Genomic DNA, 17,549 nt, shown 5'->3' with positions numbered 1-17,549 from the left:
CTAAAGCAACTTGAGTGCGGCAAAAACATTATGACATAGAAGGGGAGAAAAAAAAAAGTTTATTCTCGGAGCAGCACACAGAGCTTGTGCATTTGTTTAGAGGGGACCTTAATTAGAATGTTAAAGATGACACTTTGAAGAGAACGAAGCTTAGGATAAGTTTAAACCATTTTACAAGTGAAAACATTCCCATCACGCCCTTTCCTCCCCCAGCTGAACAGCTCCAAATGCCTGGGCCACTGGAAGCAGAAATGCACAGCCATTGCTTGCTTTCTAGCTTTCTAGCATCTTTTCCTAGCGTCTGGGGCTGAGCAGGGTCTGCCTGCGCTGTGGCTGGATCCCTGCCCATGGAGAGTTAACCCTGACCATCTTCAGGAAGACACAGGGGACACGCAGGGTCCTTGCTGCTCAGTGTGCTTTTGTCTTCTCTTCAAGAACAGCACCTGGTTTTCTTTTAAGAGACACTTCCACTTTCAGCCCAGAGAGCACAGATGTGGCTGAGACCTGCCTCAGGTTACCTCCAGACACAGGACGCCCCGGCTAATCAGAGGGCTGTAAAAACAATTCAGACCCCAGGTGGCGCCTTGAAACTGGACCACCTAAAGCAGAAGCCACACCCAGCAGACAACGGAGCCCAGAAACTGAGAAACAAGTGAACTTAGTCCTGGCGACATCATATCAAGTCTGGGATCCAGCTCTACCTGTGATTAGTAACACCACTGTTTGCTTTCCTTCCACGCATCAGTAAATGTCTCATTTCGTTTAAGATAGGTTTTTTTTCCATGTTACTTACAACCAAAAGAGTCTGGACTAAGAAGAACAAAAACATCCTCTCCTGTTTATAAGCCAACTTGCACCCTTCTATTCTACAGGGCTGCTCAAGCAACATATCCCTCTGTACACAGATTCCAGGCGATGCTGCTTCTCTCTGGCTGATTAGACCTTGAGAACCCTCCAAAGGGAAATTCATTGTGCCAGATTCTACGTCTGGCCAAAGGCCTGTTTCACTCCCCCCTACCTTCGATCTGGTGCATGTTTGAAATGAAAGTCAGACTTGAGAAAACTCCAGGGGTGGCCCCAGGGGGGAGTATGAAGTGCCCAGCAATGGCAGGGAGATGGTCACATAAAGAAAAGCTTTCCCTCCTGTGTCTTCAGCAGAAAACGGTTTTATGGCAACACCTGTGCCCACGTGGCTCTCTGCACGGCAGAGCAATCTCAGGGAGAGTGACCTGCCCGCCCCCCCCCCCCCCCCCCGCCTCCACCACCAGGTTTCCAAAAACCATCAGAGGCTTAATCTTAGGATCTGGGCTCTCTCTGCTTCGAGAGGAGCCTGCCCTCAGTAAGCTGACGGGCGCTCCAACTCTCAACACCATCGACTCTACCCATTCACTGCCCCTGTTAGTCTTGACTGCCCTTTTGGGTCCCTGAACAAGTCCTCCAGCCAGATTTCCCTGACACCGAGCCCACTTCAGCTGTGTGTCCTCTATGCTCCCCTGGAACTTGTGGCCACATCTCACATGACTCCTAGGGCTGCCACTGGAGAGAGTCCTAAGGGCTGGGGATAGTGTCACATTCTACAGTGCCTCTTCAGGGTCCCACAGCATGCTAGCTACAACGTAGGCATTTATAAGCACTTGCTAAGTGAATGCATGCTTGAATAATGAACTTTGGGCTCTGTGGAGCTTAGCCTGGCAGCAGGCCACAGGGTGGGTCGGGGGGAGTAGGAAAGGGGTTGGCAAATGACCCATGAGACAAATCTGGCCCACTGGTCGTTTTGTAAATAAACTTTTGCTGAGACACAGCCATGTTCATTGTGCTATAACGGCAGAGTCGAGTAGCTGTGAGAGACCCACAAAACCGAAACTATTTAACCATCTTGCTCTTTGCAGAAAAGTTTTCCAATCAAGGTGGTCAAGGTATCACTAAATATGGGGATGTCAATTAAGAAGCCACCACAGCATAAATAGTTTGGGCAGGAAATAAAGCTGGAAGTTAAACCGGGAGAGAGTGAAGGGGGGTGCATTCTCCCTATTCTCCCTAGAACCAAGGAGGGATGCTCAGCTATGAAGATGGCACCCAATGGAGGAGTCAGTCTTCTTCAGAACGTGGTTTCCATCTCTGCACGTCTGCGCTCTAAGCACACACACATGCAGGCTTCACTCTCAGCACAGTGGGCTACAGAGGGGGACATCCATGAGGGCCTCAGGCTTCTATGCTCAGGGGAGAGACATCCCTCTCCTCACAGGTGCTCAGAAGGCACCCTGATGGATGCTTTTTTCCTCTCAGGCCTGGAAGGCGCCAGGCACTGTGCTGGGGGCTTTAAATCAGTATTTCTTTATGTTATGTTATGTTATGTTATGTTATGTTATGTTATGTTAATTTTAATGTGAATTTTATTTTTGAGAGAGACAGAGAGAGAATGAGCAGGGAGGGACAGAGAGAGAGGGAGACACAGAATCCGAAGCAGGCTCCAGGCTCCGAGCTGTCAGCACTCAGCCTGATGCAGAGCTCGATGTCACGAACTGCGAGATCATGACCTGAGCCGAAGTCAGATGCTCAACCGACCGACCAGCCAGGTGCCCCTGCATCAGTATTTCCTACACAGGATGACCGCTCCCTGGGGGACAGCTGACAGTGTGTGCAGACACTGTTGGTTGCCAACAGTGGGGGGAAAGGTTGCCGATGATGTCTAGAGGGTACAGGCCAAGGATGGTGCTGAAGCCCCTACAATGCACGGGACAGGCCGAGCCCCAAGTGTTCACTGTGCCCAGACCCAGATTCCCTGCTCTGCACGCACATGCTATATCTTCCATCACATGGTACTTTGCTGTGGAGTACCCTGCAGCCCAGAACTAGGATGGATTTTGCAAGGTCACAGCAACAGCTCTTAGGGAAGCTGGGAGCTGAACTACAGCCTGGGTATCTCTCATCTGCCAAGGCTATCTGGTGGTGGCAACATTCATTCCCATTTTTAAACATACCTCTCTCTGTCATACATACACCTGTGGCCTCAAGACCTGCAATTCACCCTCCAGGAAGGCAGGTGCTGGGGGACGTGGGACAAAAATACTAGTGTCCCAGTAGCTGGACTAGCCCCTGGGGAGGGTTAGAGCAGAGGTCTGGGAAATTTGTGCCATCTAAGCTCAGAGCTTCATGAAGCTCTGAGGCCATCCTAGGAAAGAGAAGGGCCAGCTGGGGACAGGCTGCTAACCTCTACCAAACCTTGTGCGTTCTGGCACACCCAAGGCACTGAGCCCTAGGGTTGTGTCCGTGGCCACTCAGGAGCCCATGGGTAGCAAGCATTTGGGTCCACGGGGCTCTGGACTGTACTCCTGTTCCTGAAGGCCTCAAACAGATGTTAGTGGGACCTCCCACAGTTACTTATTAACACTGACAGCCATTCCAGAGAGACCCTAATTAATATTCCCAACATTTGCAATTTGGGCTAATTACAGCTAATATTTAATTAAGATCATTGTACTTCCTGTGGAATTATTTTTCACCTTCAAATGGCTTCAGAGATGTCTTTGTTTCCTCCCTAGTGATGTTCCTGGATTCTGAGCTTGGCTGAAGTGTGTTTTCTGAAAAAATATATTTGCGTTAAGGGCACCTTTGGCACTCCAGGTCAAGGCAAATCTTGGGCACATGAACAGGATCCTGGTTGAAAGCTGAGGCCAACTTCACGTAGGTGACAGTGACAGACAAAAATTATTTGGAGCGTTCCGGCTAGACATTCCCTCATTTGTAGAAGCCGCCTTTCTTCTACCTCCGATGCCAAACCCCCACCTTTCCCTAAATAAGTGGAATGATCACAGAGATTCTGATATCTACTGAGTCAGGGTGCCTGTGGGTGTTCCGAGGTGATGAGGAGGGTGATTCTGCCTTTCACAGAACCCCCACATCACCGAGCAAGTGCTTCAAGAGATCTGCAAACCCAACATCAAATTTTCAGTGCTTGGACTTTCCTAGGTTGCTGACAAATACACAATTTTTTTTTTTTTTAAGCCAACACTGTTTTAACATCCACTATTGCTGCTGCAGAACCGGACAGAAACTTCAAATAAAGAACATTGATTAGGAACGTAGAGGAAACTTCCTTGTCCTCAGTCAACCAAGCCTCAATTAAAGCAGAGACTCAACAACAGCAGGCTGATGTGGGACCCCATCATTACCCGAGACACCCCAATGGGTAGCTTGGATTCCAGTTACTGAGCACAAGAGGATTATTAAAATGCAACCAAGTCTGAGTCACCAAAGCAAAAATAAATGCCATTTCAATTTAAATATTTTACTGAAGCATGAAATAGCCAGGATATTACTGCTATTTTAAGACAAACACCGTAATCTGACTATTAGTATAGTGTGTTGACTCTACCGCATGCAGACTTTCAGAGAGGCGTCTTCAAACACAGGAGGACTGCTTTGGTCACTGGAACATCCTGCATCTTTAATTTCCTTTCTGAGGTGGGCTCAGGAGATAGAGTCAGAGAGAAAATGCGAGGTTTTTTGTTTTTGGTTTTTTTTGGTTTTGGTTTGTTATTATTATTATTTTTTTTACCCCTAGACATCTCCTTCTCCCAATTCATTGCCCTGAGGGGTTTAATAAAGTAGTTTTTAGAAAGCAATAAGAGAACAAAGGGTGGAAACACATCAGACTTTGCAAAATATTTTGGCCCCAAATCTAATGCAAACCACATTTCAACTGAGGAATCGTCTTTACGTAGCAGAGCACAAAGTGGGGATGTTCTTTTCACGGTAACTGCCTGACTCTCAATGAGAGGGGAGGGTGCCTGCTTTCAGAGCCAACGTGGACTTTAAAATAATGAAGTATTGTTTTCTGTGTGCATGCGTGTGCCTCCCCAGCTTTGATAGTCCAACTTCTCAAATCATCTTTTCCCCTTTAGCTTCTGGAATTGATTTGTCCCCAGTGTATTTCTTGCCCTGAGAAATCCCTTCTGGCCTAAACACAGTCCTTATAATGAAGACATGCCCAGGGATTGTCCAGCCCTGGTAAAACAGTGATTGCATCCATCCACACAGCCAAGAAAAGCAGCCACTCCCGGAGGGACCCCCCACCAACCCGGACTCCTGGAGGAAACCCTCCCGTTCGGGCTGCCTGCCTGCAGTTGTCGGTCTTGCTGACTGTTTGACTTTAGTTTTGTAGCATGGTCTGTTCTAGTTCTTGGGCAAGGAATTGCGCACATTCAGAGAAAGCCTCCAGTGCCTGACTGAAAAGAGCTAAGCTGTATCATGCCCCCGGGGGCATTGAAACAAAGAAGAAAATGCAAAATTACACCATTAACCTGCTGGTTCTAGGACCAGCTCAGTTCGACACACCAAGCAGAAAGCCGACACACACACACACACACACACACACACACACACACACACACACACACTCTTGGCTGAAATCCTCCCCCCACCTCCGAGCAGGATTCAAGGAGCAGAGTACGTATCGCAGAGAGCAACAGAGACTTAACGCGAGGAAAGGCTTCAGCTTCATTCAAATTCACAATTTCGAGTGAAATATAAAATCAGGAAAAATACCTGCTGTACCATTCTGCTTCCTTTCTCCTCCATAAACTTAGCAGCTGTTCTAGCCCCACACCACAAAGCATCTGCCCAAAGCAAGCCTCAGTTACGAGCGAGGGTGTGCGCTCTGTGCAACGTGTGGATGGCTGGGTGTTGAAGGAGGGGAGCTGAGGCCGCCTGGCTGACCTCCCCCTCAACATCTGACTGCTCCCAAAACCAACCCCAGATGGGACTCTTTCCGCCAGCGAGGCCTGGCCCATCAATCACGGCTCGCCCCTCCTCTGGCTCCTGTTCTCAGTTTCAGGGTGCACACTGAGCAGATGATTATATAGAGGAGGAAGAACACACACACACACACACACACACACACACACACACACACACACAGAGTGCTCGCCTACATTAATAGCTGTTTAAAAAACATTAGAAATGGTATCCTATGCATTGCCTGGAGCTGGAATTTTTCATTACTAAACTAAATATATGATATGCAAAGTTATGAAATCCACCGGGGAGCTTGCTTACTATCCTATTTTGTTTTATATTTTTAAGAGAGGTGGGGGTACTGGGGGTAGCTGGAAAGAGGCAGAGGTGGGATGAAGAAAGAGCTCAGAGACAGAGGGATGCGGATAGGAAAATTTAAAGAAACACCCTGAGAACAGAGGGAACGCATTTATAACAAAGCTGCGTGGTTAATTGTAAACTGATCTTAAAATACTGTAACTGACGATGCTTTGGAAGATTTGGAAGCCCAGCTCCTTTGCAGACGAGCTGTGTGACCTTAGGCAAGTAGTTGCAACGCTCTGGGCTCCAGTTTTGGCTTCTGTTTAGTTGGGATGATGATGAGTGACTTCACAGTGTGATTGCAAGGGTCAAAATAAAAACCAAATCATAACAAAACAAACACACTCAGGGCTTGGCTTATAGTGTGCGCTATATAAACAGATTCATTCATCACATCCAATAACATGGCAAGCAAGACTCAAGACCACCTGTGTCCCTATGGACTCTGCATTCAAGAGGGGCAGCAGGTTTTCAAGAAAGGAAGCCAGAGATGACTCCCAAATCCCAGTGGTAATCAGAGCTACATAGGACAAGTAGAGGGGTCTTGCTTTCTTCTTTTCTTGAACTTTTTCTCCTCTTAGCTCATTTTTTTCCTTCTCTTTCAAATGAGCAAAAACAAAACCACGTACAAAAAAATCCCCAGTGATTTCAATGCCAAATGCTGCAGCCTCTCTATTTAAAGCCACAAATACTTTGTTCTTTCTTTATTATTAAAGCTACAACAACCAGAGTGAAATGTCAAAACAATCTCAGTTTTCATTTGGCCATGACTTCCTTGCTCGCCGAGGGAGAGTTTCAAGAGTCCCATCCACCCTTCCCGTGGACAGCTGCTTATCACCAAGCCACCCTGCCAAGAGAGGAGAGATCTCGCTACACTGGAGGGAATGGATGGGGTTTCTGAAGTGATTAAACGTGTAATTAAATTGTATAACAGAGGAGGGTTTAGGGCAGGAGAGGTTGCCTGGAAGAATTCAACCTTCCTGCTGGTGTGCTGCTAGTTCAGGTAGCCCTGGGTGATTTTTTGTTTTGTTTTGTTTTACTTCCCAGCTCCCCAGGGTTGGAAAGAAAATCTGGATACCCAGTATTTGTGCCATCCTTCCATTTCCATTTTTGATCACACTGCTGAGACACCTCTGATGCAGAATCAAATAAGCAGCCCACGCAGGTTCCTTACAGAGACAGGTCAGCCCCCATCAAAGAGGTGCCACCCACAGAGGACCAGGGCCCCTTCTGTCCCCAGCCCCAACCCATCACTTGGATTCAGCACTCACTCTCAGGAGCCATAAGCTCCCTGTGCCCACAGATAAGTGAAGAGCCACACTTTTGGGAAAGAGGGACAAGATCAAGACAGACAGACTCCCTGGTGAAGTATGCTTTGGGAGAGATGGAGAAAATGCTCAAAACAGCAGGCAACAAACCACTCAATAGAGATGAGCATTCCAGGGGGAAATAATCAGGCGGACACACTAGGACACTGGTCCCAGCCCGTGGACCATCAGAATCATGTGGGGGGTATTCTAATTAAGAAAATTAGACTGCAGGTCTCTACCCCAGGCCTACTGGCTTCAGTTATCTGAGGGTGGGATCCTGGCAGGGACATTGCACAGGGCTGCCCCAGGTCATTCTGCCACACAGTCCTGGGGGACCGTGTTCTGTGTTTTTCAAATTATAGGTGAGATCCCTTGGGTTGTAAAATCCATGGAGGGAGTTATCACGCCAACATTCTTTAAATGAAATCAACTATACCACACTGGAAAAGAAAAGAACAGAATAGAATAGAATAGTAAGAGTTAGTATGGTTTCATGAAACTTTTATGTGGGTGAATTGGGTTGCAATGTAAAATCTTTTATGGATTGCAGTAAAATAAATAAAATTAAAAACACCATGCTAGAAATTTCCAGTGTTTGTTACCATCTAACCTTTTACTAGTAGTGTAGCTATAGAATCGAAATCAAATGTTAAGAAGTCAGAAGTATAATGGTAGGATTATTGGCAAGTCATTTAACCTTTGTGTGCCCTAGTTCCCTTATTTATAAATACAAACGGTAATATATATTCTTCTTCCCAATGAGGCTCTTGTAATGCTTTTGGAGACAAAGTCTACAGAAATGTGTCTTATAATCTAAAAAGTTCTGTGAGAACATTTCCTATTGTGGGGACGAAATCAGTCCTCCTTGTAGTCCAGCAAAGTGTACCCTTTGCAGAATACACGGAGAGGTATGTCGGGTCCTAACCTACCATGGGCCTGCACTGTGCTAGGCACTTTAATCCTTGCAATCATTCCCTTAAGGAAGATATTATGGTACCTTTTAAAGATAAGAGAACTGAGGCTCCAAACAAGTGAAAAATATTTCCTCCTATTGGATGTAATAGATTAGTTAAGTGGCAGAACCAACATTTGAACTTAATCTGGTCTGAATGATGAATTCCTGCCACTGAATCCATACTAAAATGAAGCTGGAGATGATGATCATGATGAGGGTGGTGATGATAATGAAGATGGAAATAATGATCATGATGACGACAGCGGTAGCGGTGATGAGAATGGTGGTGGTGATGGTGATGATGACGATGATGATGATGATGATGGAGATGATAATAAGAAAATTTTTCTTGAGCACTAACTAGGTACCAGTCATTGTTCTAAGCACTGACAATATAAAACTCAACAAAGGAGCTTTGTCAACATTACCTATTTTAACAAAAACCCAAAACTGTTATTCCCTCTCCAAGGGAGGTGGAGTCACTTCCTCATACACACAACTGGCAAGTGCTAGTTAGCTAAATCTATCGGACTCCTAAGCTCTATATTCTAAAGTAGTCGGAAATGGGTTCAAGTGTGACCTCAATTAGGTAAGCATACAAACCTTGGGTTTCCCTAACTATACCAGCTTGTAGAAAAGCATCTCCGCAACAAAGAACTCTGAGATTGCTCTGAGGCCCTAACTCACAAAAACAAACAAAACAACAATGATAACAAGAATCTGTGTCATGGATTCAAGTGAAAACAATTTGTTACATTTCACTCCCCTCAACAGGGAACCAAGAGAGAGGCCAGAAGCCATCTTGCTGTGGCTGACAAACACCAGGCCCAGAAATACAAACCAGCTGAGTGGGTGGCAGGCTAGCAATGACGACGTGTCATGTTTGCAAAATGTTCCATCCTGATTTTCCATTTGGAGTCACAGAAGGCAATGGAGAGGTTGTTTTTCTCAAGTCCTTAAAAGTCAGCGACAATCAAATATTTATGGCACTTTGTGCAAGTCAGGAGCCTTGATAGGGTTGCTCATGAGGTGCTATTTCCAAAGGGAAAAGCACTGGTCTCTTAAAAAATTAGCAGCCGGGGCGTCTGGGTGGCTTGGTCGGTTGAGCGTCCGACTTCGGCTCAGGTCATGATCTCAAGGTCCGTGAGTTCGAGCCCCGCGTCGGGCTCTGGGCTGATGGCTCAGAGCCTGGAGCCTGTTTCAGATTCTGTGTCTCCCTCTCTCTCTGCCCCTCCCCTGTTCATGCTCTGTCTCTCTCTGTCTCAGAAATAAATAAACGTTAAAAAAAAAAAAATTAGCAGCCTCTGGAACAAGTCAAGATCCCAACCAACAACATCAGGCTCTTAAAAAGATACTTTTTCTTATCTTGTTCACCATTGCCCCAGGGTCTCAGAGGACCCTGACTTGTCCTTTAAAACTCGTGTCAAAGTGCAATATTCTATACTTTTTGATTTTCATGTTATATGCATTTTTATATTATATATTTTTTGAGGTCTGTCTCCAAGTAGACTGTAAACTCTATGAGGACAGGAACCTCATCTGTTTTTTTCATCACTAGTGTCTCAAGCTTTTCAAACAGTAGGATGCACCCATACACATCCAGAAGTTTTGTCGAATGAAAACTGAATGCCCAAGTTAGTCCCTTTATCCTCTTTGCTTACTGATACCAAGACCTGTGCAACTCACCCAGGACCTCAGGGCACTGAGAAACAAGCCCAAACTATTAAATGTTGCTCTGTACCATTAAAAAAAAATTCCCCACCGGGATATCCCAACATGGTACTGAAAGACTTCTTGTTAGAAGGTCATGCATCACAGGGCTTCACCTGTCTATCCATGAATTAGCTGTGAATGCTTAATTATTTCCTATCATTAATAAAAAAATAACAGCCAGAGCAGCTGGTATTCATTTGAGCTCTTTCTGAGCAGCAGACAATGTTAGTCACTATATATACATATATATATTACTTAACTTCATCTCGACAGGAAGTATATTTTTAATAAACTTGTTTTCATCACACCCACCTCACAGATAAGAAAGGACAAGGTCTTGAAGCTATTACATGGTAGATACAGACCTTAAATCCATGTCTTTCTCCGAACCTGAGGTACTTTCAAATATGCTATGATTGACCTCTCTGTTGGCAAGGTGAAGGATGGTACTTGTAAGGGTTATGGTAGTACTATTCAATCACAAAATATTTTCTGAGATTTTTCAGGCAAATCACTGAAGTATCCCAGCCTAAGTGAGAGGCTACCAGAGACATGAGATCTTTGTTCCTGCTGTCCCAAGATTTAGAACCCAAGTGAGTATTAATAGGGTTAATTATGATAATGGTGATTGTAACATTATTAATAACAAAGATAATATAATTAGAAGGGCTCATAACATGTACTTGCCACTGCCCTAAATGTTCTATAAATGTAACTCCTTCAATGCAACCCACAGTCCCATGATGTTTTCACAGTCATTATGTTCATTTTATAGATGGGTGGCTTTGAAAGGTTAAGCCAATAATCGAGGCCACTCCGATAGCACATGATGAAACTCCTCTTTGTACCAATCCAGTTCAGAACTCAGAGCAGGAAGCTTAAAAACAAATTAGAAGGAGTTCCTGTGTAGCCTTTACTCAGTTTCCCCCAATGGTAAGGTCTTGCATAACTATAGCATACTATCAAAATTAGGAAATGGACACTCTATGACCACTACCTTACATTGCTGCAAACACAATGAGACGTTAGGGCAGTGAAAGCCCAGCTGTTGTGAGTATTTTGCTATCAATACCATGGCAAAGTCACCATTGTCATCTATCCTCAAGTGACAGCTGGAGCTGCCCACCCCTGTCACACATACAGTGTTGCAGACAGAAGGGCAGGTGAGCAAGCAAATAAATATTAGCAAAAACTGTTTTCATAAGAGAATGAACACGCATTTTAAATTATAATTCAGCAAGGATTCTTCACCTCCTGGACACGGAGGAAACCTTCAATCTGGAGCAGACTTTAACTGTCACGTTCTGTCTCCTCTCCTGCTAGCTACTTTCTAAAGAAGGAGGAACGTTCTCACCACCACTAACACCACCACCAGGGTAACATCAGCATCAACTTCACATTCAAGATTAATTTCAATGACTTGCACCATTGCTAATCCTACTACTTTTAGCCAAATCCACAAAAAGAAAAGGATGGATTTTGTTTCCTTAAATAGCTTGTTTCCAGGTACCCTGCAGATATGATTTGGGATGATATCCCTGTTACCTATTCCATCATAGCTATCTGAAGGATTCTCCACCTTCTTCTAAAAAGGAAAATAGATAGATCTGGCATGAGACAATTGTCTCTGTAAGAGAGGAGGTCACTATACCTACAGACAGCACCAAGTAGCTTAGAGGGGTACTAGGTCTGCCATGGATGTTGCTGAGTAAACCATCCTACTAAGAATGTCACTGAGGGTCTGTCACTAGATTTAGAAAGTTGGGAGCATCAAGTCACATTGCTAGAAAGAGAATCATATACTCTCTTCACTGGAATGTTACAGATCATGAAATATTCCAGCAAAGGGAAAAGTAAGCATTCTGGATGGAAACCCGTGGGAGGAGTAGATACCATTGTCTTACACATGGATGGATTCAGCATCATTTCCTTTCAAATCATGTTAGGAAAACTGGGTTTTTCTATCCATCAGAAAAGTTGGTCTCCCAATGCCACTAGTCAACATTTCTCCTTCTTCAGTCCTCCTCAAAGCTGAAAGTCCTCCTCCACAGCATAGGTGATACAACCCCATGACCTTGAGGAGACATGGCTCAGTTAAGGCACAGAAAGTACTTACCACCCACACATAGTTTATAATGAATTTACAGAACCAAACATTTGAGTGTATTTTTAATGACCCAATTTCCTCACATGACTATCATCAGCCTTTCAGAAGTGTGTAACTCCTTCAGGACAGGAACTTGTTGGATTCATCTTTAACACTTCCCTCTTTGTCTTCCATATTTTGTACTCAGGTGTTTGACATGATAAATATCTGTTGGCTCGCATTCACCTCATTTGTAGAGAGATGTCTAATCTGGTTAGAGAAACAGGCAAAGATGATAAAATATGACCTTGTCTTTCATGGTATGTTGCATAAGTTTCAGCCTCTAATAGTTTGCCAACTGGAAAAAAAAAGGCTGTCATAAAATGAATTATACTTGGACTTGGAAGAAATGAAATTAGGAAAGACTGCCAGATAGCAAGGGCGATGAACTATTCAAATAGGCAAGAGCTTCAGATTCATGCAATTGTGTCAGTAGCTAAGTATCAGGCATCTTCTGGGCAGCCCCTGCTAGGTTCAGGGGCTACAGTAATGACGAGGACAGACATAGTCCAGGTATCTCTGCAGCTACCAGCTGGAAGGATACACAGGACAGTCCAGGACTGCAGCGCAAGGGGATATGTGCCACAAGAAGATCAATCTAAGGAGCGAAAGGGTCTCATTTATCCCCGATGGTTTATCAAGCAAGGCTTTCTGGAAGAACATATGTATCAACCGAACGTTGAAAGTGAGCCGAAAACAGCTAGGCAGCATAAACGGTTGGCAAAATCATATGCGGGAAGTTGTAATGCTGCGTGCAGTCGGAGGGAACACCTCAGACCCAGAGTGGCAGAATCAATGAAAAGGAGGAAATAAAAGTCAGGTGGCTATTTTCGGAGCTACAGACCCCACAAAGTATAGGACGGAGATACAGACCTAGAGGCTAATGGACTGTATGTAAGCCCTTGAGGGCAGAGACCCAGGTCTGTTTTACTGAGAACTGCATTCCCAGCACTGTCAGAATGGCATGTACAGAGTGAATGCTTTAAAAAAAATATTTTGGCTGCATCAGAGCAAATGCAATGATGTCACAAACCAGGCTGAAGCTAGTCGAGGGAAGGAAGAGGAGAGAGTAAAAGAAAGGCAACTGATCATTTAAAATACCCTCTTGACATTACCTTTTCACTTTTAAGTAACTCAAATGCTTGAAATAGAAGAAATTCACAGAGGAAACAGGTGGACAGCTTAAGTAAATAAATAAGACAGAGGCTCCTCACACTTGTTATCACCATGTTCACACTAGCTTAGCGGATGAGAGCTGTAGAGGTAACTGGGGGCACTTACACATGATCTGTTTGAGCTTCACACACTATACTGGAAGGTAGGTAGGGTGGACACCATTCAGGTCCATTTAACAGAAGAGAAAGCTGATGCCCGGGGAAGTCAGTGACATGCCCAAGTTCAGACAGCTCTTCAATGCTCTAGCTGGGATTTGAAATCTAGATATCTTTTCATTGTACTAAGCTGCTTCCAAAGTTTTCTTAAAAAATTTTTTTAACGTTTATTTATTTTTGAGACAGAGAGAGACAGAGCATGAATGAGGGAGGGTCAGAGAGAGGGAGACACAGAATCCAAAACAGGCTCCAGGCTCTGAGCCGTCAGCACAGACCCTGACACAGGGCTCGAACTCACAGACAGTGAGATCATGACCTGAGCCAAAGTCGGCTGCTTAACCAACTGAGCCACCCAGGCACCCCCTAAGTTTTCCATTTGTATGATCTGAGATGTAGCTATACCAATAGGCTCGATGGCATGAAGCATTTTTGGGTGTCCTCCAACCTTACCTCATAAACTTACACAAAGAATAAACAAAAAAACTGAGTGTGGACATTAGGGCAATTGAAACTATCCTCAGAGCAAAGCATTTTATTGGCCCGATAAATTCAATACAACTCAACTTGGCATATGCATGGCAGTGTTAAAGTTATTATTATTATTTTTAAGTAAGTTCAGAGGGATTGAAACTAAAGCCATGTCCTGTTACTGGCCCTGTCCGAACACCAGGCTCTCTGAGCCTGTGGCCCTCAGCCAAAGTGCCACCTGAGACCGGAGAGCTTGGAATTCTTCACATATGTTTGATCAGTGCATAAATATTATTTTTCTGTAGCTAAGGATGTGTGGTATTCTTAGGGATATCTTCTTTATTTTTTTTAATGTTTATTTTTGAGAGAGATAGAGACAGAGTGCGAGCGAAGGAGGGGCTGAGAGAGAGGGTGACAGAATCCAAACCAGGCTCCGGGCTCTGAGCTGTCAGCACAGAGCCCAATGTGGGGCTCGAACTCACGAACCAGGAGATCATGACCTGAGCCGAAGTCGGATGCTCAACCGACTGAGGGTATCTTCTTGATTGAATGCTGAGTTGAGGGAGTCACATAGTTTGGAGGAGAACAGGGCCAGAATGACTTACAAAACAAATTTTGCAAAACATCAAGGTGGAGTCAAGGAAGGCGGTGGGTTTTTGGGAACAGGAAACAGTCTGCCTCATTGCATACAGGAGAGAATTTCGCCCAGTGGTGGGAAACTTTATTCAGAACCAACAGTGTGGAAGTCTGGCCAAATAAATTTTGTGATCACTGTATGAATGCATGACATGCAGGTAAATTTATCCAAATACCTCCAAGGCAGGTACAGTTAAGAAAACTGAGGTTGATGAAATCAAGTAACTTTAATTCAAAAGGTCTTCGAGGAGGAGCCATGGCGATATTTTCAAATGTGATTGCATAGTACGTGTTTTTGCAGAGCGTACCTACTCAGCGGCAACGTTCATTCTCTTCGCTAACCAGTTTCTCTTATTTGATTTTTAACATCCCTCTCTTCTTCAGACAGAAAGGAATATTCTTGGCATCCACCCAAAAGAGGCAAAAGGTGGTCCTTACATTTAAGTATCGCTGACTTATGTATCTGACTCAAGTTTACTGAATACCTTCTGTTACTTGTTGAATTGTCTCTCCCCCAAAACGTAAATGCTGAAGTCCTAGCTCCTGGGATCTCAGAATGTGACCTTACTTGGGAATGGAATAGGTGCAAATGTAATTAGTTATGTTAAAATGAGGTCATACTGGATTACGGTGGGCCCCTAACCCAATGTGACTGTTCTTATAAAAGGGGGAGTTTGGACACAGACATGCATAGGAGGAGAATGCTGAGTGAAGGTGAAGGACAGATATGGGGATGATAGTTCTACAGCCAAGGGATGCCAGAGACGGCCAGCAGACCACCCGAAGCAGGAGAGAAGGCTGGAAGCAGATTCCTCCTCACAGCCCTCAGAAGGACCAACCCTGCTGTCACCTTGATTTTCTGCCGTCCAGAATTCTGAGACAATAAATTGCTGTTATTTAAGCCAGCTGGTTTGTAGTACTTTGTTACAGCAGCCCTAGGAAAATGATGTACCTACTATGCGCTAGTCACGGGAAACACAGTGTGAAGTGAAGTCACTCCCTACCTCATGACACTAAGGGCCAGTGAAAGAAATAGAACAGTCTAGCATACCAGAATGGTACAATGTCCTGTCCCCTCATTCCATTCTTTACATTTACAAGGAGGACGCTGAGGTATGTAACAATTTTCATGTGTTCTCATTTGGTCTCTGTGAAACACATCTTGTAATCCCAGTAGGGTAAGTTTAAAAGCTTGAGAGATTGGGCCTGGCACTGTGGTTTCACCCTGGGCTGTCCTAACATGGTGGCCATTAGCCACGTGTGGTTACTCACAAACTGCAATGTGGCTGGTCCAAAAGGAGGCAGGCTGCAAGGGCAGAACACCCACAGGGTTTCAGAGACACGGTCTGAGGAAAACAATGTACAATATCTCTCTAATGGTGTTATTTTGATGACGTGTTTCAGTGACAATAGTGTGGGCATATTGTGTGACATACAACATTCTCGGTTGACAATGAGAATGAGAATTGAGACATACCGGATTGAATAAAATACTGAAATTCAATTCACCTGTGTCTTTTTTACCTTGCTTAATGTAGCTGCCAGAAAATTAACAAGAAAGAAAACCTACATGTGTGGCTTCTCTTTGTAGCCTTTGTTCTAGTTCTGTTGGATAGCCCCGGTGATATCCATTGGTTTGAGGGTCATAGAGCTGGGTTGGCTCCACATTTGCCATGGACCGACTAATGGGCAGAGCTGGGGTTGAACCTAGAGAACTCCAATTTGAAGGTCTGGCTCCTTCTCAAAACCAGGCTACCATCTTGGCACCCAAGGTGAACATCTTAAGAAAGATCCTCATGGAGTTGAATCCAGAAAAGAGAAGCTTGATTCCAATGCCACCCCTCACCCGATGTTTGTGATCTTAAAATTCCTCACTTCACCTGACCCTTTCTGCACAATTTCTGCATCAACCCCAAGACAGCCTTCACAGAAGGCTGCTTCTGAACAGAACATAACTTTCACTTTACCAAATCCGACAAAGCTCCCAAGGCTCTGAGAATCTGTCTAAAGTACCTATTTGGGGACAGGAGAGGTAAAAGGCTTTTAAAAGCTTGTTTTAACTCTGTGTGAAATCAACTGACTAATATTTATACTGGGCAGCTTTCTGCAAAGATGAAATAAACTCTCTACAAATAGCCTACAGAGCTCAGACATTCACTGTGTGTGAGGTCAGGGAAGAGCCCTTGAACACGCTCCAGTATGCAGGATGCTTAAGGCATCAGCAGACATTCTGAGTTAGATCTTATTCTGCAAGGTTATCCATTGTATTTGATCAGAAAGAAAGTAGTTCTTTTTTAAACCTCACAGGCATGTGGTAGGATGTCTTCCTTTCATTCACTCATTCACTCACTCAAGAGGTACTTCTTGACTACATTTTAGTTGTTGAGAGATGCACCAGGGATACTTTTTATCTACTGTGCCTGGCCCCCTGCTAGGCTCAAAATCAGCATTTGTTGTTAAATTCATATGAAATCAATTCAGACCTGAGAAAACAGTCTCTGCTCAAGTGGAGATTAAGATATGGATAAAGAAAGATATAGGAAAATTAATGATGAAAGCAAGTGTCATGGATATTATAAGTGTAAGTTCCAGTTATTATGGGAACCAGAAAGGGAGCATCAGGATCATTCCCAATCAGGAAGGTATATTGAGTGCTTCTTGAAGGATGTCAAGAGTCAAGATGAGTCTTCAAGAAGTTGGAGCGAGCTCGGTGAAAATCCAAGGAAGAGGAAAAGCATAGATAGCAGCTTCAGGGCATAAAAGAACACAGAGAATAGGGTTATATGGCTGGAGTATTGTGTGGTGAGGATTTGGCAGGAATTGGACCTAGAAATAAGGTTGAAGGCATACAAAGAAAAACAGGGAATGTCATATAAAGCAGTTTGGATTTGGTT

General features: G+C 44.4%; 1 protein-coding gene across 45 annotated transcripts in view; it reads right to left on the bottom strand.

Annotated features, from left to right (window-relative positions):
- The window catches only part of RBFOX1 (RNA binding fox-1 homolog 1), a 2,045,752-nt gene that overhangs the window by 182,774 nt on the left and 1,845,429 nt on the right, over positions 1-17,549 (bottom strand). The window contains exon 1 of one of the 45 annotated variants that reach the window (XM_053213118.1): positions 5,548-6,953. The exons of 42 other annotated variants lie outside the window; for them this stretch is intronic. In XM_053213118.1, the coding sequence (XP_053069093.1) occupies positions 5,548-5,580 (33 nt within the window). In that variant the 5' untranslated portion in view covers positions 5,581-6,953. Of the gene's footprint in view, positions 1-5,547; positions 6,954-17,549 lie in introns of those variants that run through there. 2 more of the 45 variants (XM_053213112.1, XM_053213117.1) reach the window with 2 other exon arrangements.

This window comes from Acinonyx jubatus, chromosome E3 (genome assembly GCF_027475565.1).
Source record: "Acinonyx jubatus isolate Ajub_Pintada_27869175 chromosome E3, VMU_Ajub_asm_v1.0, whole genome shotgun sequence".
Classification (NCBI taxonomy): Eukaryota; Metazoa; Chordata; class Mammalia; order Carnivora; family Felidae; genus Acinonyx; species Acinonyx jubatus.
The sequence above is the reverse complement of the archived record's forward strand: the minus strand, read 5'-3'. Positions and strand labels throughout refer to the sequence as shown.